This window comes from Hemiscyllium ocellatum, chromosome 5 (genome assembly GCF_020745735.1).
Source record: "Hemiscyllium ocellatum isolate sHemOce1 chromosome 5, sHemOce1.pat.X.cur, whole genome shotgun sequence".
In the NCBI taxonomy this organism is placed as follows: domain Eukaryota; kingdom Metazoa; phylum Chordata; class Chondrichthyes; order Orectolobiformes; family Hemiscylliidae; genus Hemiscyllium; species Hemiscyllium ocellatum.
The window spans coordinates 51,218,235-51,245,837 of NC_083405.1; the positions used below are offsets into that span (position 1 = coordinate 51,218,235).

At 37.2% G+C, this 27,603-nt stretch overlaps 1 protein-coding gene across 3 annotated transcripts in view; it reads right to left on the reverse strand.

Moving 5' to 3' along the window:
• phf14 (PHD finger protein 14) overlaps positions 1-27,603 on the reverse strand; it is a 239,054-nt gene that overhangs the window by 51,412 nt on the left and 160,039 nt on the right. The window contains exon 17 of one of the 3 annotated variants that reach the window (XM_060824745.1): positions 17,324-19,102. The exons of the other annotated variants lie outside the window; for them this stretch is intronic. Within the exon in view, the coding sequence (XP_060680728.1) occupies positions 19,066-19,102 (37 nt within the window). The 3' untranslated portion in view covers positions 17,324-19,065. Of the gene's footprint in view, positions 1-17,323; positions 19,103-27,603 lie in introns of those variants that run through there. 3 annotated transcript variants of the gene reach the window in all.

The following is a 27,603-nucleotide window of genomic DNA, read 5'->3' on the forward strand; positions in this document are numbered from 1 at the left end:
ATTGCTGTATACTCTCATTCCTTCAGCCATCAAACCAAAATTCTGAAACTTGTCCCCAAATAGCATTGCAGACATGCTGCATCATAGAGTGCAGTGGTTCATCAAGGCAGCTCATAATTACCTTCAGAGGGCTATTATGGATGGACAATAATTATAGTCAGTGACGGCAATATCCCATGATGAATAAAATAAAAAAGAAAGAAATGAGGGCTGATTTTATTGAAACATACAATATCCTGAGGGCAACTGGATGGATGTTGAAAGGATGCTTCCCCATGAGTTGGAGATAAGATCTTGTGGACACTGTTTGAAAATAAAGGATCTCACAATTAAGAGGAATGAGCAAATTTATCTTAAAGTCATTAATCTGCAGATTTCCCTTCCCAGACAGTAATGGTGTTTGAAATCATTAAATGTTTTTAAGACAGAGTTTGAAAACTTTTCGATTGGTAAGAGATTCAAAGGTTTTGGTTGGCAAGTGGGAAAATAGAGTGGGAGTCATGATCAGATTGGATTTAATTTTATTAAATGGTGGAGCAGGCTTGAGGACAAAATAGAGTTGAAAAATGTGGTGCTGGAAAAACACAGCAGTCCAGGCAGCATCCGAGGAGCAGGAGAATCGACATTTCGGGCATAAGCCCTTCTTCAGGGCAAAGTAGCCTACATCTACTCTTAGTTTATGTTATTATATGAATATTTGACTTACTCTTGAATACCTGTGAATACCAACAATGATTTTTCTTTATTTAAACTGCTGGTTGATAGGAATTAAGATAACAGACACTGTTACCTAATATTCTAGTGAAGAAACGTTAAAGATAGAGAATAAAAAATGAGTGAGCAAACATCTGGTCTTGCACTTTCAATGCTGATTCAAATCTTACTCAAACTTGAAAATAATGTAACAATAAGGGGCAAGGGTGTGGGGGAGCTTGAACGTCAATATTTTTGTTGAACGTAGAGCAGAATACAAAAAAAAACTGAAGGATAATTCATCACTGCTATTATATTGGGAGAAAATCAGAGAAACCTTATTGTCTTAACCCTTTACCGCCAGTTATTTTAACTGAAACTAACAAATGCTGGCGATCACAGTCAGACAGCATCCATGGAAAGAGATTTATTTTAAATGGTTTATTTGAATATAACCTTATCAAAATACTATACGTTTCAGGGATCTCAGAAGAAGACATCAGTTAGAATGTAGAACATACAACAGTACAGCACAGAACAGGCCCTTCAGCCCACGATATTGTGCCATTGATCCTCATGTATGCACTCTCAAATTTCTGTGACCATATGCATGTCCAGCAGTCCCTGAAATGTCCCCAATGACCTTGCTCCCACAACTGCTGCTGGCAACCCATTCCATGATCTCACAACTCTCTGTGTCAAGAACCCACCTCTGACATCCCCTCTATAATTTCCTCCAACCAGCTTAAAACTATGACCCTTCGTGTTAGCCATTTCTGCCCTGGGAACTAGCCTCTGGCTATCGACTCTATGCCTCTCATTATCTTGTATACCTCAATTAGGCCCTCTCTCCCCCTCCTTTTCTCTAATGAAAAAAGTCCGAGCTCAGTCAACCTCTCTTCATAAGATAAGCCCTCCAGACCAGGTAGCATCCTGGTAAACCTCCTCCGAACCCTCTGCAAAGCATCCACACCTTTCCTATAAAAAGGCGACCAGAACTGGATGCAGTATTCCAAGTGCGGTCTAACCAGAGTTTTATAGAGCTGCAACAAGATCTCACAACTCTTAAACTCAATCCCCCTGTTAATGAAAGCCAAAACACCGTATGCTTTCTTAACAACCCTGTCCACTTGGCTGGCCGTTTTAAGGGATCTATGTACCTGCACACCAAGATCCTTCTGTTCCTCCACACTGCCAAGAATCCTATCCATAATCCTGTACTCAGCTTTCAAATTCAACCTTCCAAAATGAATCACCTCGCATTTATCCAGGTTGAACTCCATCTGCCACCTCTCAGCATCCTGTCAATGTCCCGCTGCAGACTAAAACAGTCCTCAATACTGTAAACGACACTTTCAACCTTTGTGTCATCTGCAAACTTGCTGACCCATCCTCCAATCCCCTCTTCCAAGTCATTAATAAAAATTACAAACAGTAGAGGCCCAAGTACAGAGCCCTGTGGAACACCATTCACCAGACTTCCAGGCAGAATATTTTCCTTCTACTACCATTCATTGTCTTCTGTTGGCCAGCCAATTCTGTATCCAGACAGCTAAGTTTCCCCTGTATCCCATTCCTCCTGACCTTCTGAATGAGCCTACCATGGGGAACCTTATCAAATGCCTTGCTGAAGTCCACATACACCACATCCACAGCTCGACCCTCATCAACTTTTCTAGTCACACCCTCAAAGAACTCAATAAGGTTTGTGAGGCATGACCTGCCCCTCACAAAGCCATGTTGACTGCATTTAATCAAGCCATGCTCTTCCAGATGGTCACAAATCCTATCCCTCAGAATCCTTTCTAACACCTTGCAGACGACAGACTTGAGACTTACTGGTCTGTAATTGCCGGGGATTTCCCTATTTCCTTTCTTGAAGAGAGGAATTACATTTGCCTCTCTCCAGTCCTCAGGTACAACTCCAGTGGAGAACGAGGATGAAAAGATCTTTGCAAGTGGCGAAGCAATCGCATTTCTTGTTTCCCAAAGCAGCCGAGGACAAATCTGGTCCGGGCCTGGCGACTTGTCAATCTTAATGTTTTACAAAATTTTCAGCACATCAGCTTCCTCTATCTCTATCCATTCCAGCATGCACACCTGCTCTTCAGAGGTTTCATTCACTACAAAGTTCGTTTCTTTCGTAAAGACAGAAGCAAAAAACTCATTTAGGGCTTCCCTTACCTCCTCCGACTCCACACACAAGTTCCCTATGCTATCCCTGATCGGCTCTATTCTTTCTTTGACCATTCTCTTATTCCTCACATGAGTTAGACTTTTAACTTGAATCTACCACTAGCACTGCTCGAATAAAAAAATAGTTCAAAGGACTTCTGATCAAAATATTGACATATTTGAGTTTGTGAACCGGATGAGACAAACCGGATACATGTTATTTGTATCATGTATTAATGAAGTCATGCATTAAATGCAAAATAACAAGTTTGAAGTTACAGAGTTGCTGTTTTAGAGATGCACGCTTTGTTTTGCTCTAATTAACTGACAGAGATGAAAAGGTTGATCACTCAGCACAGAGGTAACCCTAAGTAAAAGAGAAGCCCATGGAATATGACAACAACAAAAATTCAGATGACGGGTAAGGCAAAGAAGCAGTTTGCTTTGCTCTGAATCTCAGGTCCACTCTAAATTTTCTTTCGATCAAAATTCATTTAATCACATCAACTGGATCATGTTAGAAAACATTCTTATACTCAGTCCTCATTGTAGGAAGCAGTTACTTATTACATACTCTCGTGATTATTTTGTTCCATTTGCATTACAAATAAATTGCACTGCTGCTTTTGTTCCCCCTTCATTGTTACTGTATCTTTATACACATTTCAGACACATTAATCTATGTTGAATAGTTCACAGTTATAATTTACAGATAGCGCTCTAAATATTTCTATCATTTCTTAGAAATAACTTACTTTTTAATAATATTCAGGCCCTAAAAGCAATCATGTATCCCACTGATTTCTTATGCTTTCATTGGATGTTGACAATCTTGGAAAGGGCAGTTTTACTACCTATCCTCAATTGTCCTTGAACTGAATGACCTGATAAGGGAAGATAAGAGTGAACAACACTACTGCAGATCTGGAATTGCATGCAGGCCAGATCTGGCAGATTTCCTTCCCTAGTGAACCAGATGGATTTTAAATCAGTATTAAATTGTTTCATGGTCATCATTGAGACCAGCTTTCTACTGTGAATCTTTTGTTAACTGAAATTACATTTCAACAGATGTAGTGGTCAGATGTGAACTGATGTCCCACAGCAGTAGTGTGGACCACTGGTCCAATGGTATTTCCATAATGCCACTATCTCCTGTTGCTCGAGATCATAAGAGAAATCGGTTAACGTGAAAAGCCATCTGACAACCTTTGGCTAGCAAGCATTTTGAAAGAAATCAGTGTTGCAGGTATTTTCAGGGTGGAGCATACATTTCCTGATGAAGGGCTCTGGCCCGAAACGTCGAATTTCCTGTTCCTTGGATGCTGCCTGACCTGCTGTGCTTTAACCAGCAACACATTTTCAGCTATGAGTTTCTGTAGTTTATTTAATCTGCTTATATGTTTTTGTTTCAACCTTATACATGCAATCTACATAAATATTACTTCTACGACAACTCATTAAATTACGCAGTGAAAATCCTACTGCTGATACATGCTTTACAGCTTCCTGTTGTGACAAGAAAAGAATGGGGCAGATGTGAACTAGGTAGATTGGGGACAAGTAATGTAGAAGATGGATTGGCAAAGGAAAGGGGAGTTGACTTAAGTGTAGGGAAAGAGATTCAGCATCATATAGTTAAAATTTGATAGTTTAACAGTTCCCACCATTTCCCAATTTAAAAATAATGAAATTGGTTCATTGTATCTAAGAGTTTAAATTAGGTTAGCAGGAAAACCTCTGACTATAAAGCATATTGTGCAATCAAACTTTGCCAGTAAGTAGTTGAGAAAATAGATCAAATTGGACTTAAGAAACCTTGATTAAACACAGAAAATAATGTATTGTACTGTTGATTTGAGTGCATTAAGAAAAATGATTAAATGGAAGAATTTCCCAGGCAAAACATCCACTGAAATCTAGGTTTCCAAATTATTATTTTATTAGCAGCAAATAAATGAGATACTAAATGTGTTAAACTAACATGAATCAGAAACACTAAGTATTTTGTCCATCGAACATGGAGAAGTGATTCCACAGCAAATCAAGTAGAACATTTTGTCATGACAGATCAGAAACCTGAGTACCATTGGCATTATTAATTTTTTAACTCCAAGATGTTATTTTAGAAGTCTACTATAGTGATAAAGTGACAGATGTAAATTCAATTGCTGTCTGGCAAAGTCCTGTGTGGAACTTAGGGAGTAAAAATGCAACACAAATCTGTATGTGTTCGTGGCCCACCGTCCTATTGTGTGGAATAGTATGTTCAGGATTACAGCTGAGAATAGCCATTTTAACAATCTACACAGCAGGTAAAGGGGAAAAAAAAAGACTCTCGTTGCTGTCAGTCAGCCACTGCTAAAAGGGATCAAGCAAAAGTCAGCCAAACTACAAATCCAAGGATCTTGAAAATCAATTACCAACATCAGTGCTACCAGTGACATACATTGCAATGGTTGTAACTTTCCACTAGCACTGATCACAAATGATTCCGAGACTAATTCGCATTTTTTAAAACTCACCTTTTTCTAACCTGCATGTCTATTGCATTATAATTTCTTGTGTTTAATAATTAATAACCTTTTGATTTTGGTGGATCCTTTTCAAACACAATTTGGATTAGAAGAAAGGTATCCGAGTGCGAAGGGATCCTTTGTAAAATTACAAAATTTTTTGGGGGGGTGGGGGGTGGGTGGAGGATAATGATTGCATACAGAGGAGAGTTAATATCCAATCCAGAACCATAAGAAATTGGGAGAATCTCACTCAGGGATTGGGCATAAAAATGACAAGAAAATGTATCATCTTGCAAATTAAAATACTGCTTTAGGTTAATTCAGAATAATAAATGCTAACAAATATGGAGATGATGTCCTGCAATTGTTGTGGACAAGTTGTACTTCTGAGGATATTCCATTTAGTTCTGCCAACCTTTCTAAATTATGAAAACCTAACTTTAGACCTTATTATCTGACAAAAGCAATAGGTCACTCACAGCTCCCTCGTGAAATGAACTCTAAAAGTAGCCTGCTTAAGATACTTTCAACATTCTAAGCTTGTAAAAATAAGGATTGTTAAATCAGGAAAAAGTAATGAAGTGTCAGCAACCTTTTCATGCATTGCAGTATAATGCTCCGTCATGTATATTTTCCTATTTGCAGTTACATCATCAAATTTCTATGCAGCAAATTTACACACATCAGTGATTCTTAATATTGTGAAATATATTGGAATATAGTTTCAACAGAATGGAGCTTCTAAATTTACACTTATTAGAGAAAGCAATACTGCATTATCTACAATCCAACTTTAAAGATAAAAAGGGACTATTTTATGGACTTAAATATTATTAATGAGGTAGTTTATAGCACTGTGATAAGCAAAATGCAATCCTTTCCAATATTCCAATCTAAGAATATCAAAGTTTAGGCCAATAAATACTTCTCTCCTCAGCTTTTCCCTCCACAGCACAAATATGATGGATATTTGATATGGTGGCGTTAAGTCTCCAAAATAAATGCAAGGGAAACTGAATATTGCAGTTCTGCTTAAATATCTCACATCCAAATATTCACTGATACGTTGTCAAAGATTTAATTTCAGTTAAATACAGTATGAATGAAAATGAAATTAAACAATCTGTACATCAGAGAATTTCTTCATTTTTATCATTAAAACGTTCTTCTGATGCTAAATTTACCTATATTATGTAATGTATATATTTCTTGTCCAAAAACCTGATATCCCATCACCAAAATTTGTGATCATATTTCTTTGTGAATATTTAGGATAGTAAAAGCCCAAGTCAAGTTTACCTGTTCAATTTTGCACGTCAGCTGTGGTCATGGCCTCTGGTTCTAGTTAGTTATGTGAACCTAGTTCCTGATATGCGTCTTTTCCTGTTATCATGCGTGTTTTGTTTATATGTATGTATCGGTACGTACTGATGTATGTATAAAACTTAGATGCCGCTACTGACTATGGGCCATGACATGAAACAATTTGCAAATTACATATAAAAAGCAGCAACGAGCTTATGTCATAAAAATGCTATACTTTTCTAAATGGTTAAGTAACTGATGTACTTGACTGCAAACAAAGCTACTAAAGAATTTTTCAGCCACTTTAATACCAATGTTAGAACTAACACCGACATGAACTGCATATACAAAAGAGTTACTTCTAACAAATGCTATATTGATCAACACAGTTAACCATATCAAAATAAACACACAGGAGGACAATGAGTATATCATATCCACAACTATATTTATTTTGTGTGCAATTGTTTCTCTTGTAAGAAATGGTGAAAAATATAATTGATATAAAAGGATTAATTTTAGAGATAAGCTCAAAATGTATTTCAGTTTCTATAATTGACAAATAATTTTGGCTTGATAGGCACAAACATTATTAAACCTATCGAGCTCAATTTCTAAACACATTTACAAGAGACTTGCAGGTGTACATTAACACAAATAGTAAAATGTTTATTAAACAAGGAAAATTAGCCTATTACGCTCAACTAAAAAGTTGTAAAGGTGTCATTGTGAACACCAGAATATAATTCAAACTCATTCGCCTTGTTCCAGCAACAATATCCTTACAAAGCCCTAGCAAAAATTCATCAATTTCCTATATCAAGGTTTCTTGCTCCAACTAGCACAACTGCAGCCAGTTTCCTTTTAGGAAACAAAACCAGAAATTCAGAACCAGACCAGAGTTATTGAACTCAAAACATTAACTCTATTTTCTCCCCACAGATGTTGCACAACCTACTGAGTTTTTCCATCAATTTCTGATTTTTTTTTCAGATCTCCAGCATCTGCACTTCCTTGTTTTATTTTATTTCAGAAAAGTGCTGCTTTATCTTTAGTTGTTACCTCTCCGAGGTGCCTAGACAGGACGAAAACTAAAGTCACTATTACTCAAATGTCATAAAAAAAAACAGGGGTTCCTTATACTCCATTTTGCAGCAGTCTTGCCAGATTTCTTACTAGAAAGTTTAACACATGTCTTCACATTCTGGCACATAGATGCACAATGACTGACTCCCTTTTGGATTTGTGTGTCTCAGTAGTTTCTGGACTCCATCACGAGGCAACAGCAGATTTTTTTTCTTTTTTTTTAAGATGCACTAAACTAACTCCCCATCTCTTCACTTCAAGTTGTGTAACCTCATTAAATTGGCCTATAAGACATTTCTGTACCAAGCTGGATGAACAGCTCTAAAGTAAAAGTAAAATTATATCTCTATCTTATTCATCTAAAAAAAATAATAATTCGTATTCATATTGTTCTTTACACTGGGGAGAAACTGCCCAAAAAGTCAGTGTGACCGACAGAATATGCCATACTGCCCAAGTATGACTAAGATTCAAGTTACAAACCTGCACAGAAGTGGACACTTACAGGCTCTAACTATACGTTAAGGAACTTCAGGAAAGGATTAAAAAAAAACCACCTATACCTCACAATCCTAGGCTGAGGCTAAAAAACAGTCAAGAAGTACTTACCATAAAACAGAGCACTTCCACTAATGCAATTGACACTATAAGAAGCTTCAGAAAAAATCTTTTAACAAGGACATAATTTACTTAAACTGGCAATACCAGAAGCAAAGGTGGGAGTTATAAGTTGTAGGCAGAAGATGGTAATAATCAATTAAGTCATTCTGGCACCAGAATTAGTTTTTATGAAAATATCGTTAATATTTACAACATGACAAAAAGTGGAAGATATCATTTTGTCAGGGACAAAAGATGCAAATCAGTCCAAGAAGAAGTGGATAATGTGTAAATTACTTGCTTGAAATAAAACAGGAAATCCATCTGGAAGAATGGGAAAAAAATTGCAAATTCATGATTTAAATTTTTCAAACAAGCAACGTTCTTCATTTATTTGAAAATTCAGATTTACAAGTCCTTAAGTGCTTGAACCAAATCAAAAAGCTTTATTTAAAGAATATTTTTACAGTAGAATATTTTTACAAAAACGATCTGATTATAGAGTCTATAAACACTACAGAACAACGAGAAAATACAATTTAAAACTTTATTAGAAGAATTTTACACAGTTCAACAGCAATACATAATTTACTCATACTGGCGAATAAAGGAACAGCTGCAAAGACACTCTCAAGCTTTACATAAATTTAATATAAAACTTTATTCAAAGACAAAAAATTTCAAATATCAGATTTTGCACAATATTAAAGTATAACATTTAAAATCCCTCTGCAGTAATACAAGCAATTGACACATTGAGAAGAATTGGAAGTAATGACAAATTTAAAGTTCACCAGTAACATGATAGGCAGAAAGACAGAAAATAGCAGCCTTCAATTATGCCAGTATACATACACTGAACAGCAGGATAAATTCCTTGTTGGTGCTCAGGTTCAACAGAATCATTAGAGCCACAAGAAAGTACTGTGGTTGGATGATTCCTATGCGATTTATTCTCCAATAGGGGAGATATTCACAATTTCCCTTGGAGTCTATGATGGTGAAGACCAAGACATTTATCAGGACGATATAATGAGAACAAAGACATCAAGTTGATCGAAGTCAATTGCCATTTTTTGAGGGACAAACCATAGAAGAGAATTTGGTTATTGAAGCATTGGTTAAAACACAACCAGTGGAAGACCACACGGGGCTTTCAAGATTAATGGCCGAACTTAAAAAGAGAACCTCCAAAAATCAGTTATGTTGGTGTTATAAGCCTGTTTCATCACAAGACGTTTCAATTAGCAGAAATAATTTCTACTGAAGTCCGACATTTATTTCACCCCATCAGCAGCGAAGAAGCCACAGGGATTTCAAAGGGTTACAGGAAATGTTTTCCAGCCCTGCTACCACTGAAGAATCTTCAGAGGATTGTAAAGATTGCCTTTTTATTTTTGTGCTTCTTTAAAATTGGCAAATAAAATGAAAAAGAATTGTTTTCAAAGCAGTGCTTTAAAAGACTGCTGCATGCTTTGAGAAGCAAGTAACTCAACATTTACGGCAAGCTTTGTATAAATAACAATTTGAACAAGCGATAATTAAAGTGGCTGAAGATGAATTAGAGCCGAAGGGATTGTGTTTGGTGCAACTGTGTGGCAACAAGAGAATGGTTTTCAAATGAATTAGTGTCTAGTCATTAATAATAAAATCCTGTCAACAACGGTGAGATAGATTGTCAGGTAACTGAACAGCTTGGGACTGCGAACATTTTACCGATAAATATATCAATCTCTACCAGTACAAGGGCTGCCTCTCTGTTCTCTGCAGTCTAAATACATTTTAAACCTGAAAAAAATCAGACTAACTTTTCGTCAGTGGTTACTGTAACTGCGACTTTTAACTGGACACTCAAACATTTTATAAACAATCCAGTCATGTTGCATCTCCTGCAAACCATGGAAGCATTCGAAGAAAGATGTCTGAGAAATAACATTCTGACCGTCTTAAGAATCATCTCAGCAACCCGTGAATGGGAAGTACTGAACGGCTTCCCAGTTTTCCTTTGCCAATTATCTACTTTTCCTTGTCTGTTTGCGAATGTGGGGAGGGCTTATAAAGGGATTAGTGTTTTAATTAGAGTCATCTGGAAATGATCTGTAACTGTTTACCTATAACTAGAGTCTAACTATTTGCAATAAATAGCAATTCTTGTTAGTACAGAAATATAGTCCTTGTTTTCTGTCAAGTTGGATCTGAAAATCAGGTAAATTAGCAAAATTTCCATAGATATTTTAAAATACTAACTTTTCTGTCAACTCTGGAGCTTGATTTTCAGAATATTGTCACAGTGCATTATGATGATCACTCCAACAAAGACTTGGAAAAACAACCAAATGCTGCTGCTACAATTAAGCAATCCACACCACTGAGATCTTTGATGAACTTTTGATGAAATCAGTACTGACAGCACAACAATTTACTATACATCCCATGATTTAGAAGAGTCAATAAAATTTACAACGTTGTTGTGAAAGAAATCCAGTTTATAAGAAAAAAGAAAGCACAGCATGTGATGAAAGATGTCCACAACCTCCTCTTGAGATTACTCACAAGATCAGTATATAGGACAAAAAATGAAACAACTGCATTAGCACAATTAGTTTTCATGGATGACATATGAAATTAAAACGTCCTCTCGATAAAAAAAGGACTTCCACCAACACCAATGTAAATGCTCTATCAATTTTTCAGAGTAAGGGATTCGCCAGATAAAGGATTCCCCAGAAATAAGATAAAAGAATAATCAAATTAAGGTCAACAATTCTCAAGTCAATCACTGCCCAATCTTCTAAATCTGAAATAAATGTATTACGGAAGTTCATTTGAATTCGTGATGTCAGAGACTTGGGGTAGAAGGGATGGTGGTAAATATAATATGATTCTTTATACTGTTATGATCCCAGCTGATGTTATTACTGAACAAGTCAGATCCCAGTCTAAAAGCCTGGGTTGAGAGATAATATTTGGATTTGTTTTAGTTTTAATGAAGCAGTCTCTCATTGAAATCTAAGCAAGCAATTCTACAGATTTTATTTTATCACCAAATGAAAGTTTATCAGAAGAAATTAAGATAGATTATATTAAAGAAAACCATTTACTTGTAATACAATTTCAAAGATTTTTAAATGCACAGTAAGATTATCATCTCATTGCTGCCCAAAAATGCTTCGTAAACCAATGAAGAACAAAACAGCTTTATAATATTACCATAATAAATATGGTATCCATAAACACATTTTGGTATAATGCCAAAACACTCATACAATGTTCACTATAGAACACTTGTACTTAACACCTCACTAGATTTAATTTACCTGTGACTTCAAATTTGAGACTGGAACTGTAGATGGCTTATTCATGGAGCTTATACCCCAGAGTTTTAACATACTCAGTTTTAAACACAGGTCATTCTGGTATAATGCGTGTTTCATCATTGCAAATTCGCTGTAATGTGATTGACAAATGGGGATGCCATTTCAACAGTGTGAACTTTTAAACATGTGCTAGCTGTACAGAAATTACAGTGCCAACACTTTAAGCGCTGCTTCTAAAGTGCGCTTTTTCTACAACACAGTGTTGCACAAGGACATAACCATCTCGTTATAGAAGACCTGACTACTCAGGGTTTTATCCCAAACACTTCTGGTCAGGAAAAACATTTTTTTTTAACTCTAAAACAATCTAGTACAACTTATCCTTCCTTTCTCAAGAACACTGGGCCTAGATGCTAGGGAGAAAACCTCCTTAGACACTATGCCACTACATCAAAAGTATACAAATAAAGACTGAAACAGAAAACCCCTCCTTTTTTCGCCTCATCACTCTCCATGACCCAGCAATGTGAATTTGTACCCATGAGCACACTTTCATCCAGCCCTTCACAGCTGCTATGCCAACTGACTCATATCCCAAGGGCTTCACACTGCTGTAATGAAATATGCCCATCTACTCATTCCTCTAAGGTTCCTCATACTTCCGTACCCATTTCTCATAGACCCAATATCCCACAGGTATTCAATTATCTGCAGGGCTCTGTCTTTCTGCCTCCATGTTAACTCACCAGTCACTCAGCATGGGCATCAATCATCTGCCTTCAAAAGGAGTACCCAACATTGGTGTATCCTTCAAAGGACTGTTGATCACTATTTCCAGATAATACAGTCTCTCTCTTTCACATCGCCTCTGCTCCCCCATCCACCCAAATACAAGAAATCACTGACTTCCACACTTAAGGTGCCCTAAGGCCATATCTGCAGGGGTACCTGATTTATTCAAGTAGGTACCCCTTGCTAGCCAAACACAGAAAACAGATATACTTTATGCGATCTAATCTCCACAGTCCAGGTTCCAAGCACCAAGGTTAAAATCTCATTGTAGTGGAGGTGGCTGGATATTTAAACAGCCAAGTGCCTCTAGGAACCATGTACGTGTCAAGTGGCCAACCCCCAAGAAAATTATAGCTTTTGGATTTGGGGGTGGGAATTGTGATTCTCTACTTCATCTAGCATTTTCATCACAGTGAAGATGATCTGCAGGCTGGTAAAAACTAGGGCCACTGTTTTACAATCAAACAAATAAAATATTAAACAATCAATAGCAACCAGCCAAATTCATAACTTAAAAGTTATCCAGATGTAGGTGTTCACATTCTGTTTTAGTATGACCATCAAATTATAATCATTAAATATCATTAAATAATACTACTGCATGTTAACAATTCATCTGATACATGTAAAACAAAACAGCACGTAATACACTTTCATGTAAATATATTCAGCAGTTAATGAACCAATTTGATTTCAAGCTCAGCTCCTACCATCTGGAAGTAGAGAATCTGTTCACAGAATGGAGCTTAAGATCTAAATTGAGCTAAGTGAAATATCAACAGCCAATTTCAAAGAATCAGCTGACCTCAGGTACAACTGCAGATTACATAATGTAATGCTCCCAAGGTTACAAACAAGCTGACAGACAAACAAAGACAGGAGTCAACCAACAATGCTTTCATTTATTTCAAAAGTCCCTCTGACGTGATGACCAGAAGTTTTCCCATTAACCTATTTTAGTTATGGTCTTTGAACAAATAAGCTAATAACTACTTTCAGGTAAAAATATTAGCCAAGATGTTCAAAACAGCAGTTATCATTATATATGTAGCAGAACGATATGAGGCAATGGTGGGACAGTTAACACAATTTTGGAACAAGATTCAGTTGTTTACTTTAATGTCCTTATTCATCTCAATCCCACCTGGATTCAGCTTTATTCTTTCTCCATACACAAAACAGATTGTCTCACCTTTTAGCAGAGAAAGGAAATGAGCTGTCAAGACAGCTCGACAGATCTCAAACAGCTGACCAAATTTATTAAGGCCAATGCTAGAAATTGTGTTCTAAAACCTGAACAACTCATCAGCTTCAAAAAAAATCTAAAGTTGCTAAGAAGCTTACAGCACACTGAAATTCTGTTTTCTCTTACATTTTAAGTTATTTGTATTAAGTACTCTATACAACTCTTTATAAAAGTTATACAAGTTAAGTGATAGGTACTGAGCAACTATGATACAACTGTGTATCGTTCCTTCCTCATTACCTCCACTAATCCTTAATAAATCATGACTGACAAGCAAAAATGAGATGTGGCGTGCCTTCATGCTAATTAGTGATAGCATACTTCCGATTTACCACATTTCTCAGAACGCAATTACCACCCAAGTGACTAGCATATTAGCCTTAAAGAACTCAGTGTTTCAAACAATTGCTCCCAAAGGATAGAAATACCAGTGAAGAAATAATAAGCTTTTTTTTCAACAACAGGTACCCGAGTAGTAGAATTGGAATGTTAGAGACTTTTTTTTTTAAAACAGATCTCATTTGTCATTTACCTTTGATTTATTTGAAGTAACAGGCTCAACACTAACACTAAATTACTTGTAAATATTTTGTATAACATATTTAGCAGGAAGTAGTTTCATTACTTGAAGGATTATTGCCTCCTGAGCTAATTTTTACTCTGCTTTAAGGCCAACCTAAAGATGCAATATTACTCTGTAAGCACTATTAGCCATTATTCTTAGCAGTTGTAATGGGGAATTTGAAGTCTGACATTTCACAGGGCTTTACAATGGAGGAATATTAGGTATTAATTGGCATTTACTGATGCAATACTGAAAGCATACTGTTAATGTCATCGATTATTTTCCCACAAACATGAATAAAAGGTTACTGCAAACATGCTTGAAGCCACATTCTTTCAATAATGTGGTCATTTTCCAGTTAGTGCTACAATTGACCCACGTAGTCCAGAATGGTCCCAGACACAATCTCTAATTTATGACAAATAGGTTCCCCTCAACCTGAATTTTAGAGAAGTGCTACAATTAATTTCAGCTTTCACAAGCAGAAGAAAATAAATTAGGTCTCCTCAATTTGATTGTTTTTACACTGAATTTGCTGAAAGTTTGCATGCTTAGTGCTCCTTTATCACAAAAACTTGCTGAAATATATCAAGAGTCTTGTCAATGAGGGATCTCTTGCTGCAGTTCTTCCTTTATGGAGGGCATATTTCCATGAAAAAAAACATAGGTAATAAACCTTCTAAGCAATCACCCATCCCACGTTACATTTTAGTGGCTAATAAGGATGAAAAAAAGTCATGACTTTAACCATGCCGAGGGATTTTTAATATCTAATTGAACCACTTGAAAAGGCTGTCTGAACAAAGGATGGGACTTCTTGCAATTTAGCTGCATTAAAGTGTCAACCTAAACAATGAACCAAAGCCAGATGTGGACCTCAAATACAATTGAGCCACAGACATGCATGCAACCAATTAAACCAATCTGACAATCTTGGATGAAATCAGGAATAATCTCAATTATCAAGCCCAGGTTTGGAAAGAGGGCCATGGCAAATCGTGCTGTTTAGGGACAAGAAATCAAGCATCTGACTCCAAGTGCTTTTTACTTCTTCAAATACTAATCAACTAGCTTTCTTCAAAGACGAAGAGGTTTATAAGAATTCTTAATTTTCTACACAAGAATAATGACCAAAATTTAGGAGTCAAAGTAATAACATATACAAATTCAAATCCCCAATCATGTGCAATTTGCCCAACAACTTGCAGCATGCAAGACACCTCTGGTAAAGTGTGGATTACCACGAACGGTTAGACAATTTGCACGTGCTGTGAACTGTGAAGCCAGCAACTAGCCCTTAACATCATAAAAATTACACTTTTGGTATTAATTGCCAATTCAACTTATTGCAGCAAATTAGGGTTAGTACTTAATAGCCGAACGATCTTTTTATATGTTGAGATTGTCCTGACAATGTCACTCAACCTCTCCAGCCCAGAAAGACAGATTGAAATTGGAGTTTCATTTTTACTGCTAATAATTATGAACAATTCTTAAGAATGTAAATTTTACAGTTTTAACATTTTCTTGTCTTTGATTTATTTTTCTTTATTGTTCTTTTCTTTCTATAAATCCAATTTGACTTACTCAGTACAATTCCTTCCTTCTACCTCTTAAAGACTGGTGGATTGCATCAAATAGCCCATCCCATGTTCACAACAGGAATAATACTGAGGACACTCCATCACACTTCCTTGAAAATCTCAGCTTATAACATAGCACTTGCTGACGAATCACGTGTGCACCAATAATTACGCAACAATAAAACTAAGGGGTTGCAATGTGACCTGCGTACTATTACTACAAACCACATAAATTAATGTGGAGGACCCAGTCCTCTGCTTGTCAATGCAAATTATCCAGGAATTATAGTTTTTTAATTAAAACAGCTTGTCAGACACCATTACCTATGACATTCCATGTTTTGGCTGGAGTCTTTATCTGCCTTGTTTCTCATACAGCATAGCTGTGTTCTCTTAGAAATTTGGTACTCTTGTTTTTATCCTGGTTACAGGAAAATAAAATGCCTTTTCATTTCCCTAATTCTCAAGTTCCTATACTATCCTGCAGCTAATTCAGCTGATCATTTGCCTTCTCATAATTCTCTGTGGTGAACCACTGTAGATTCTACAATTGTTTCAAATTAGGCAAGTATTCCAGCTCTGTATCCACACAAAAATTCAAATCAAGATTACACCCACATATATTTCACACAATTAATGATAGAAGTTAGCTTTAACTCCTCATATATTGCAGGTCTATTAAATTATTATTGACTTAAGCTTTCTCTCAGTAAGCTACAAACTATGACATTCAAACTGCTAATACCTTTTCTCAGCAAACGTCCCAAATTAATCTCCCTAGGCTTGAACCATTTCCATGATAATGTGGCCTGCTCTGGGCTGTTTCCGTCACTATCCCCCCAAAAAATCCTTAAATAAATTATTCCTCATTTACAATTTCTTCTTTATAATTTAAAAAGGTAAGTAGTTTCACAAGCTCACAGCATGCTTTTAAATTAATTTAGTTCCAATCCTAGAACAAAAACACTTCTCTGAAATGCTGATATTTCAAGGATTGCAAACACCAGATTGGACTGATCAAGCTTAAAGCTTTTAAATTTACAGCTTACATAGATCATTAATATTTCCCTGACTACTTCCAATTGCTGAAATCAAGACAGTCACACAAATGCTCAGCCTCAGGTCTCGAGGACTGACATAACACTGGGAAAATGCTGTCCAAGAATAATAGTCTTCCAAACAGAAACCTTAGTTGTGCTACAAAAAGCCCAGATATTTTAAGGATCTGGTTTTCCTCTCTCCAGAATATATGCTTTCCCGACTTGAATACATACAGCAGAGTTTATTTCAAACTCTGTAACGGAAAAACTTAAATGAGACAATTCAATAATGTTATAATTTTATTAACAGAAGTTAACAAACAATACATTTGAAATGAATAAGTGTAAGGTTACACAAAAATCTATCAAAAAAATACAATACCAAATCTAATAGAACCCAGTATGATATTATTAGTTACTAATTAGGAACATCTATGAATTTTTAATACTAGAACATCTAAAAATAGTTAAGAATATCCATCACCATTTAAAGTAAAATTTTACCCAAAAGCCCTGGGCAAGTAAAATTACTTCCTGTTCAGAAAAAAAAACTTCAGAGAAATATTATCTGAGGCTTCCCAATACTTCTGAAATTTCAATGCAAGAGCTTATTTTCATACTGAGATTCTTCCTGCTTTGCAAAGTTATCTCTCTGTATAGGTATTTTCCATTTTCAATGAAGATTTCTTAATGAAATGTTAAGCTATTACTTAGTATATTTGTTTGAGATTTTATACTCATCTGAATATTCCTTTCATCTCTCCCTTATTCTTTCAATCTTAAAATAATCCTTCGTTAAACGTTTATGAGTTTAAATTCATTTTGTTGTCTTTATGAGTTGTGCCTTATCCTGGTTTCTAACAGTATTCATGTGATAAGGATCATTGTCACCTCTTAGCAGTTGGATGGTTCTAATATTCCTCCTGTAATTAACACATTTTCATGCCGGGGGTGCCATGCTTTATTCTAACTCTTTTTAGTCTTCATTATTGTTTTTTACTTTTAGAAGCTTGTCTTTAATCAATAGTATGTAGGTTGTCTCCATCGAGGTGCAACTTCAAAGTGGATCTTTCTAGCTTTTGTGCTAGCTATGATAGTGTCAACTCTGACATTAATTTTTTTTTAAAAAATGATGTTTCTACTTAGATATACTTATTTCTCAATCAAACCTAATTTCTAACCAAACATTGTTAAGTGTCTTCAACTCTTCAGTTAACTAACCCCTCACCTACTATTTTGTGAATCTCTCTTGTATTCTTATTTTATGTGCTTGTCTTTTGAACTGCAATTTCTTTAGATATCCTAAATCTTGAAAGCCCAGTATTAGAATTATCATAACTTTACCATTTTAGTCTTCCCAGAACGAAAAGGATACCACTAAAATATTAAAATGAACTATGAACAAGTTATTCACAACTGCATAATTCGACAGGTTTTGAAGATCCACGAATCACAGGAATTTAAAAAAAAACACTTCTTAGTTCCAATAAACAGGATACACATGATTTCTTTGATTGGCTGTCTGCTTTTCTCCCAATTCTTTACTCGAACAATATTACCATTTCAGTGTGAAAATCATGCCAGTATGAATGGTTACTCTCCTCATCTTGTTCTTCTATTGTGTCATTTAAAATTTCCTTTCAGAGGAACTTTAACCCCAATATAAACTACCAAAACCCAATTTTAACCTGCCTCCATGACAATTTCCAAATCTAGCATAAACACATTAGTTGTGTGAATATAATCTACATATCAAAAGGTGGACCAATCATTATATTAGGCATTTTAATCACTAGCACAGGACAATCAGACAACTTCTAAATGGCTTCAACAAGGATGTGAAGTTGACAGCTCCAACACAGGTTTACAATGGCTCTGAAAACTCACCAGCGAAACAGATTGGAGGTTAAGAGGCACTTCATTGGACTGTTTAAGTTCTGACTGCTCAATATCAGTAAAGGCCAATGCTTCTAGCTGCTGTTAGGTCCCTCTGGAATACATTTTGCAACGAGTTTTTTTTCTGATCATGGATGGTTTTCAGAAGTTTGGAAGCTTGCAAATGGACAATATCAGGATGGTGAGGGTAGGGGTGGTTTCGATAAGACATCAGACAATGAAGACAATCACCATCCATGGGAGTCACATCATGCTGTGGTGCCATCTGCAGGTCGACAAAGAGATCTGGAGAACAAAGTGGAGAATAACAAGAAAACAGCAGAAGGGAAAGCAACAGAGGGATAGAGGTTACTGTCCATGTGAGATGATCTACAGACAGACCCTCAACTTCCAAAACTAGTCAGAAGTGTTGTGCTTCTGTAGGTTCACATTGCCATGACAAATGGTCAGAGACGTAGAATGAAAGCATGATAAAGTACAGAAGAGAGCCATTTGACCCATCACGTTTGTGCTGCTCTCTAAAAGTGTGTTCCATTTAATTCCACTACCTAGCTATTTTCCGATTGTGCTGCATTTTCTTTTTTCATTTTTAAGAATACATCCAATTCTCATTTGAATGCTACAATTAAACCTGCTTCCATCAACTTTTCAAGTAGTACATTTCAATCATACCTACAGATCCTTCAAGAAAAACCAATCCCTGCATTACCCATAGTTAACGTGTACCACGATACATCATGGTTAAAGTTGCCAATTCCTTTTCTTTGTCTCTCACTCCTTCCTGTACCACAGACATCTTGAGGTCTCAAACTCAACTGCATATACATATACAAGGATATTGTATATGGTGCTATTGATCACACGAGTGCCTATCCAGTAAGCACCATGTAAATCAAGAATATTTGTAACTGCAAAAGATAGCATTCCATCAAAGTACAGTTGGTGTTCAACTTCAAGAAGCAGTTTACGCAGGTACCATATATACTTGTGGATAGACTGACCTCATATATAAGTAGACCCCTTATCTTGGCCCAAAAATCCAGGAATTTTCATGTATCTTGTGTATAAGTTGACCCCACTTTTTCAGGGGATCCCCCCAGATTTTCAGGGGTCTCTACCTGACCCATATATGCAACCTTAAAGGGCATGATTTGCATATTTTTGATTCAACTGCAATACCTGCATCATCACAAATACCTATGGTACCTTATGGCAGCCCTCGACCTTTCCTTCCCACTGTTGTCATAGGTTTTTACAAATAGATATCGCTTACAGTTGTGCTCTGAACTTAATGTAAAACTCCCCCAAATTTTCCTAACAAAATGGCACCATGAAGACGCAAGTATACTGCACAGTTTAAATGAAAGCTACTGAAGTTGCATAGAAGACCAACAAAAGCATAGCTGCAAGGGACTTCTGTGGTTCTGAAAAACTTATTCAAGATTGGAGGAAAAGAACCACAAGTTAAAAGCAATGCTAAAACAGAAGTATGCTACTGGGAAAGTTGAACAAGTGGCCATAACTAGAGGAAAAGATTGCTGGTTGGGTTAATCAATGCCACCAGAATGGAAGCATCGTGACTTAGCAATGGATACAAATTCGCGCTAAAAACAAAGCAAAAAAAAAATGAATTCAGTGATTTCAAAGCCAATGCTGGATGGTGCAGTAAGTCTATGAAAAACATTGGCTTGGTGGCGAGACAGAAAACCAAAGTTTGTGAGAAGATTTGTAGTTCGGGTGCTCGTTGTTGTGGTTCTGTTCGCCGAGCTGGGAGTTTTCGTTGCAAACGTTTCGTCCCCTTTCTAGGTGACATCCTCCGTGCTTGGGAGCCTCCTGTGAAGCGCTTCTGTGCTGATTCCTCCGGCATTTATACTGGTTTGAATCTGCCGCTTCTGGTTGTCAGTTGCTGTCCGCTGCAGTGGCAGGTATATAGGGTCTAGGTCGATGTGTCTGTTAATAGAATTTGTGGATGAGTGCCATGCCTCTAGGAATTCACTGGCTGTTCTCTGTTTGGCCTGCCCTATAATAGTGGTGTTGTCCCAATCGAATGCGTGTTGTTTGTCATCTGAGTGTATGGCTACTAGGGATAGCTGGCCGTGTCGTTTCGTGGGTAGTTGGTGTTCATGGATGCGGGTTGTTAGCTGTCTTCCTGTTTGTCCTATGTAGTGTTTTGTGCAGTCCATGCAAGGACTGCACAAAACACTACATAGGACAAACAGGAAGACAGCTAACAACCCGCATCCATGATCACCAACTAGCCACGAAACGACACGACCAGCTATCCCTAGTAGCCATACACTCAGATGACAAACAACACGAATTCGATTGGGACAACACCACTATTATAGGGCAGGCCAAACAGAGAACAGCCAGGGAATTCCTAGAGGCATGGCACTCATCCACAAATTCTATTAACAGACACATCGACCTAGACCCTATATACCGGCCACTGCAGCGGACAGCAACTGACAACCAGAAGCGGCAGATTCAAACCAGTATAAATGCCGGAGGAATCAGCACAGAAGCGCTTCACAGGAGGCTCCCAAGCACGGAGGATGTCACCTAGAAAGGGGACGAAACGTTTGCAACGAAAACTCCCAGCTCGGCGAACAGAACCACAACAACAGAAAACTAAGATTGCCTAATGTCTACCTGCAGAACATATTGATAAGTTAATTGGATTCCATTGCTTTATCGTCAGAAATCAGAAGAAAAACAGGTACAGGTTTGCATGAATGTTGATATACCAGGGAGTAGAACTGTAGACAAGATTGGAGTAAAAAGGGTTTTAGTTAAGACTACAGGCCATGAAAAGAGTTGATTCACTGTGATACTCAGCTGAATAGCAGATGGAACAAAGTTAAAGCCTAGGGTGATGTTTAAATGGAAAACTCTGCCCAAACAGAAATTTCCGAAAGGCATTGCTGTCCTCATCTGTGAGAAAGGGTTTATAGATGAAGTTAACTGCAAGGGAAAAAGCTAACTGGTTTGGAATATGTTCAGATCACTCAGAGTGAAAAGTGTAATCACTGAACTTTGATTACTGACATTGCAATTATTCCTGGAGGCCTTATGAGCACGGTGCAGCCACTGGATGCTAGCATCAATAAACCTTTTAAGGACTTCTTACGGAAGAAATGGGACACTGGGATGCAAGAAGGGGGAAAAAAAGGCTTCACAAAGGGTGGTAACATGTGTGCTCCATTACTTGCAGCTGTATGTGAATGGATTGTTGAACCTTAGAAGGAGATGAAAACTGAAATTATTGTGAAAGCCTTCAAAAAATGTGGAATTCCTAGTGTTTTAGATGGGACAGAAGATGATTATTTATGGTCAGATGGGAGTGATGACAAATCAATTAATGATTCACTTCAGACTTCAGATGAAGATGAACCATACGACGATATACTTGACTGAGAGAACAGGAATGAATTATTCAGAGCTGCAACTGATCAGGACAGTGAACTTGAAGGATTCTAATGGACTTTTACATGTACCGGTAACTTTTGTTTAAAGCTGCTATCCCATAATATTTGTGACATACATTGAGAAGATTTTTTTTGCTGTGAATGTCAGTTTTCTGATGTAAAAGATTTAATGCTGCCTTTTAAAATAAAATACTAACAGTCTTTTTTTTTGACTGCTCCATGTTTTTATTTCATTAATTGTGCGTTGCTGCTCTGCGTAATAAATTTTGTACATACCGGCATGCATTTTACAGTATTACCATAGCAGGCAGAACAGAGACAGCACATAAATATTTAATAATGGCCATAATTCTTTTTCTTTTATTGTTTATGATTTTTATAGTGTGATCTGGCTCTCGTTTGTCCGTTTTATGACTTAAGTCAAGCATGAATTTCAACCACTCAAAAAGTATACCTCATATATAAGTCCACACCCCCAATTTCAGCTCGAGAAAATGGTCTTCAAAACTAATCTTTTACCTGAGTATATACGGTATGCAGAACACTTTCTGAAGTTGTCATAATGATTTTATATTTTAGAATTCCTATCATAAAATCCGTGAAACAGAACTTTGGTGTGGATCTTAAAAAACAAGAGATCCCCTTCAAACATGACACCCATGAAGAGCCCCAGATATGAAATGCGACAATGATGCAATTTGCAGCAAATGACCACAATGTACTTCACTGGGACAACCATTAGCATGCTGGTTCTAAGTTATATCCCGAGGCATCCTGCAATGTTTACCAGCAAAGATGTCCATAATTACACAGGTAAGCTGTGCCCATTGGATAACATTATAAATCTCCAAAACAATGTGCACTTTGTGAGTCCTCTGCCTTGTTTGTCTGTAGACCTTCTTCCTTTCATGGCCGCTTTGATTCTGCTTCCATTTCAGGATTTCCTTGAGTACGCAATTTTGTATTGATTTTGTATACTTTGCCAATACGCATAACTATATTTATAGAGTCTACAGCATTGAAACACACCCTTTGGTCCAACTAGTCCCTGCTGACCATGTTCTCAAACTAAACCAGCCCCACCTGCCTGTATTTGGCCCATATCCCTCCAAACGTTTTCGATTTATGTTCCTATCCAAATTGCTTTTCAAATGTTGTGGCTGCACCTGTACCTACCACTTCCTCTGGCAGTTCATTCCACACAAGAACTGAGTTGCCCCTCATGTCCTTTTCAATTTTTTCTCCTCTCACCTCAAAATTAGAAGGCATACTTTTTAAACTCCACTACCTTAGGGAAAATACCTTTGCTATTTCCCTTATTAATGCCCCTTCATGATTTTATCAATCTCCTTCAGGTCAATTATTAACCTCCTACACTCCAGTGAAAAAAGTTCCAGCCAATCCAGCCTTTTTTTATTGTAACTCAAACCCTCCATTCCCAGCAACACCCTGATAAATGTTCTCTGATCACTCTCTGGTTTAATAACATCCTTCTTATAACAGGGCGACCAGAACTGCATACAGTACTCTAAAAGTGACCTCATCAACGTCCTGTATAACCTCAACATGGCGTTCCAACTCCTATATTCAAACGCTTGAGCAATAAAGGCAAGCATGCTAAGCATCTTCTTAACCACCCTGTCTACCAGTGATGCAAATTTCAAAGAGTTATATATCTGAACCACTAGGTTTCTCTGTTCTAACACTACCCAGGGCCCTCTCACTAATTTTATAAGACTTGCCCTTGTTTGTTTTACTAAAATGCAACACTTACATTTATCCAAATTAAACTCCACCTGCCACTCCTTAATCTATTGACCCAATTGATCAAGACATCTTTGTAATCTGAGATAAAGATCACAATCCACTATACATCAATTTTGGTAGTCATGATTTTGAGGAGTTAGTGTTGGAGTGTGATGGACAAAGTTTAAAATCACACAACACCAGATTATAGTCGATCAGGTTTATTTAGAAGTACTAGCTTTCGAAGCGATGCTTCTTCAACAGGTGATTGCGAAGCAGGTCAATAAGACACAGTATTTATAGCAAAAAATTACAGTGTCATGCAGCTGAAATGACATATTGAACAAACCTAAAAATTGTTAAGTGTTTCATCTTTTCGAATGGCTTTGCTGGTTTCAGTTCTTTAATACGTAAATCCCAGAACTTCTTTTAATTCACATTCTCAAGATAACTTCACGTTTTATTACAAAAGGTGACATCTCAGCTTAGTCAATGCCTTAAAGGTGTGAGATTAGAGTCTGTCTGCACTCCAATCTTGAGTCAGACTAGTTCTATTTCCAAAGTAGAATTTACAACATATTACATGGATCGACTGCCTACAGATTGCGCATTTTTTGAGCAAAATAGAATGTATCTGCAAATATAACACTGCAAATACAAATTCACCCCACCAATACCTACCCCCTAGGTCTCCACTTCTCACCTTAAACAATCACCAAATAGATCATTGTTCGCAGCAAACTGCTCAGCCTTCAGGGCAACATCGACCACAACATCGTATAACCCTGTCATGGCAACCACTGCAGGATGTGTCAGAGTGTCAACAAGGATGTCACCATTACACGTGGGGACACCACTCACCATATATGCGACAGGTACTCATATGACTCTGTCTACATTGTCTATTCCACATGCTGCAGGCAAGGATGCCCGAGACATGGCACATTGGCGAGACCAAATCGACATGACGACAACGGATGAATGGACACCGCACAACAATCACCAGTTAGGGGTGTTCCTGCCCAGCTGGTGAACATTTCAGCAGTCAGGAACATTCAGGGTGATCTTTGGGTAACCATCCTCCAAGGCAGACTTCAGTACAGACAACAACGCAAAGTGGCCAAGTAGAGACTGAAAGCCAAATTTGGTATGCATGAGGATGGCCTCAACCTTGGGTTCATGTCACACTACAGGTGACCCCCTGCACACTCACACACACAAGCTCTTACATACTCACACTCACACAGACCTTTTCTCACACACAAACGCCTTCTCGTATCCACACACACACACCCCGCACTCACACCCATGCATGCACCACCTCACAGGCTTATACCTCATCACATTCACACACACACTTTACCAAGCTTGCATACACGCAAACACACAGTTTCTCACATGCACTCTGTCTCTGTCTCCTCCACACACACACCAGTTTATGAGGTAAATTTGTATTTGCAAATTATATTTGCAAATCCATTCTATTTTGCTCAAAAATGCATAACCTGCAGGAAGTCAATCCATGTAATATTTTGCAAATTCTACTTTGGAAATAGTACCAGTCTGACTCAAGATTGGGATACAGACTCTAACCTCACATCTTTAATGCATTGTCTCAGGTGAGATGTCACTTTTTATTATAAAACCTTAAAGTTATCGAGAATGTGACTTAAAAGAGGTTCTGAGATTTATATATTAAAGAACTGAAACCAGCAAACCCAATCTAAAAGAAAGGCTTAACAATCCATATTTGTTCAATACATCATTTCAGCTGAATGACACTGTAATCTTTTACGATAAATTCTGTGTCTTATGGTCCTGGTTCAAAATCCAGTGCTTCCAGATAAACCTGCTGTACTATAACCTCCGTTGTATGATTTTTATCAACTTTGGTGTTCCGCAAATTTATCAACCATACCTTCTATATTCTTATCCAAACCACATATATGAATGACAAACAAAAGTGGAACATCGCTTGTCACAGGCCTCCCTTCCAAAAAACAACCCTCTACCACCATCCTCTGTTTGTTACCATAAAGCCTATTTTGCATCCAATTGGCAAGCTCAGCCTGAATTCTATGTGACAACTAGAGTATTATGTTCAATACCAGAACATTATGGGCAGTTCTGGAATCTGCATTATCGGCAAGATGTGATTACACTGGAGGAGGCGCAGATCAAATTTAGCAGGATGCTGTCTGGGTTGCAAAGCTTTAAATTGTGCAGAGATTGGACAACTAGTCCACAAAATCAGAATTAGCATTCAATGCATATTTCATCTCCTCTTCCCAATTCTCCTGTAGAGCAAGGTAAGCCTTACATCTCTCGCTTGTGATAACTCCCATAAGGCTACCAATAACGTCGAGTAAATAGTAGAATCTCTGAGAAAATGACAGGAAAATACTCATAGAATGTTGGGACAAATTATTATCCTGAAAATCTTTGACGACTTACAAAACTTCTCTTCAAACAGTAAAGTTAGCCATTTATTATCAGCAAAATTTTTGAAAATTAAGGCGCCTTTAATTAGCACTCAAAATTTCCAGCAATCATTTGCTGCTGGCCAATATTAGGAGCAGTCACGAAATGAAGCATTAACCACCAAGCTGCTTGTGGACTAGCAAGAGACAATTTACTTCCCAATCATCCCCTTAATAATCTTCTGGACAGCCATTCCTATTAAGCTATAACTATGTTTCTCTTCTCTACTCTTATTTGTGAAGCATGGAGTAATGAAGAATGCTGTAAAGGACATGCAAGATGGGTGTCCACAGGGAAGCGGCAGCATAGTGGTAATATCACTGGATAAGTCATCTAGCATGCTAGGCTAATATTCTGGGAACATAGGTTTGAATCCCACTATCACAAATGAAGAAATGTGAATTCAATCAAAATCTGGAATAAAAAGCTGGCCTAATAGGGATGATGCTTATTGTCAATTGTCATAAGAATCTAATGTTCACTACTATTCTTGAGGACAATTAGGGATGGGCTATTAATGCTGGTCCAACCAGCAACATCTTTGCGCTTATCATATGCCTATGAATTAAAAGAAAAGCTAAAAGAGATTTTTTTTAAACAGATAAGAGGTGAAAAAGAAAATATAACCAACAGAAAAAGAAATCAAAGCTAATTCTAATATTGTTTCATGACTATAAAGTCTAACAATAAAGAAATTCCAACTGTAGATGAATTGTAAGCATTTTGCTTTACAATCATACTTTTAGTCAAAGACTCTCGTTGAAAAATTTTCTACTTATCCTAATCCCAAATGATCTACCTGTATGTTTAAATCCCTGATTTCGGACTGCCCGGTCATCCTCATCAAACATTCAGATTAGAATTTTATATGGTTCCCCCCTCATTCTTCTCAGCTCCAGTGAATATAGTCCTAGCCAATCCAATCTCTCTTATGAAGAGAGACGGGCAGAACTGTTCCTGCTCATAGTAGGAAGAAGAATGAGGGGACATAGATTGAAGGGAATGCACAAAAGAAGCGAGGATGACGTAAGATAAGGCCTTTTCACACCAGCAAGTAGATAATGTATGGAATGCATTCCCTACAAATGTGGTAGAGGCAGGTTCAATTCCAGAGGACATTAAATTATTTCT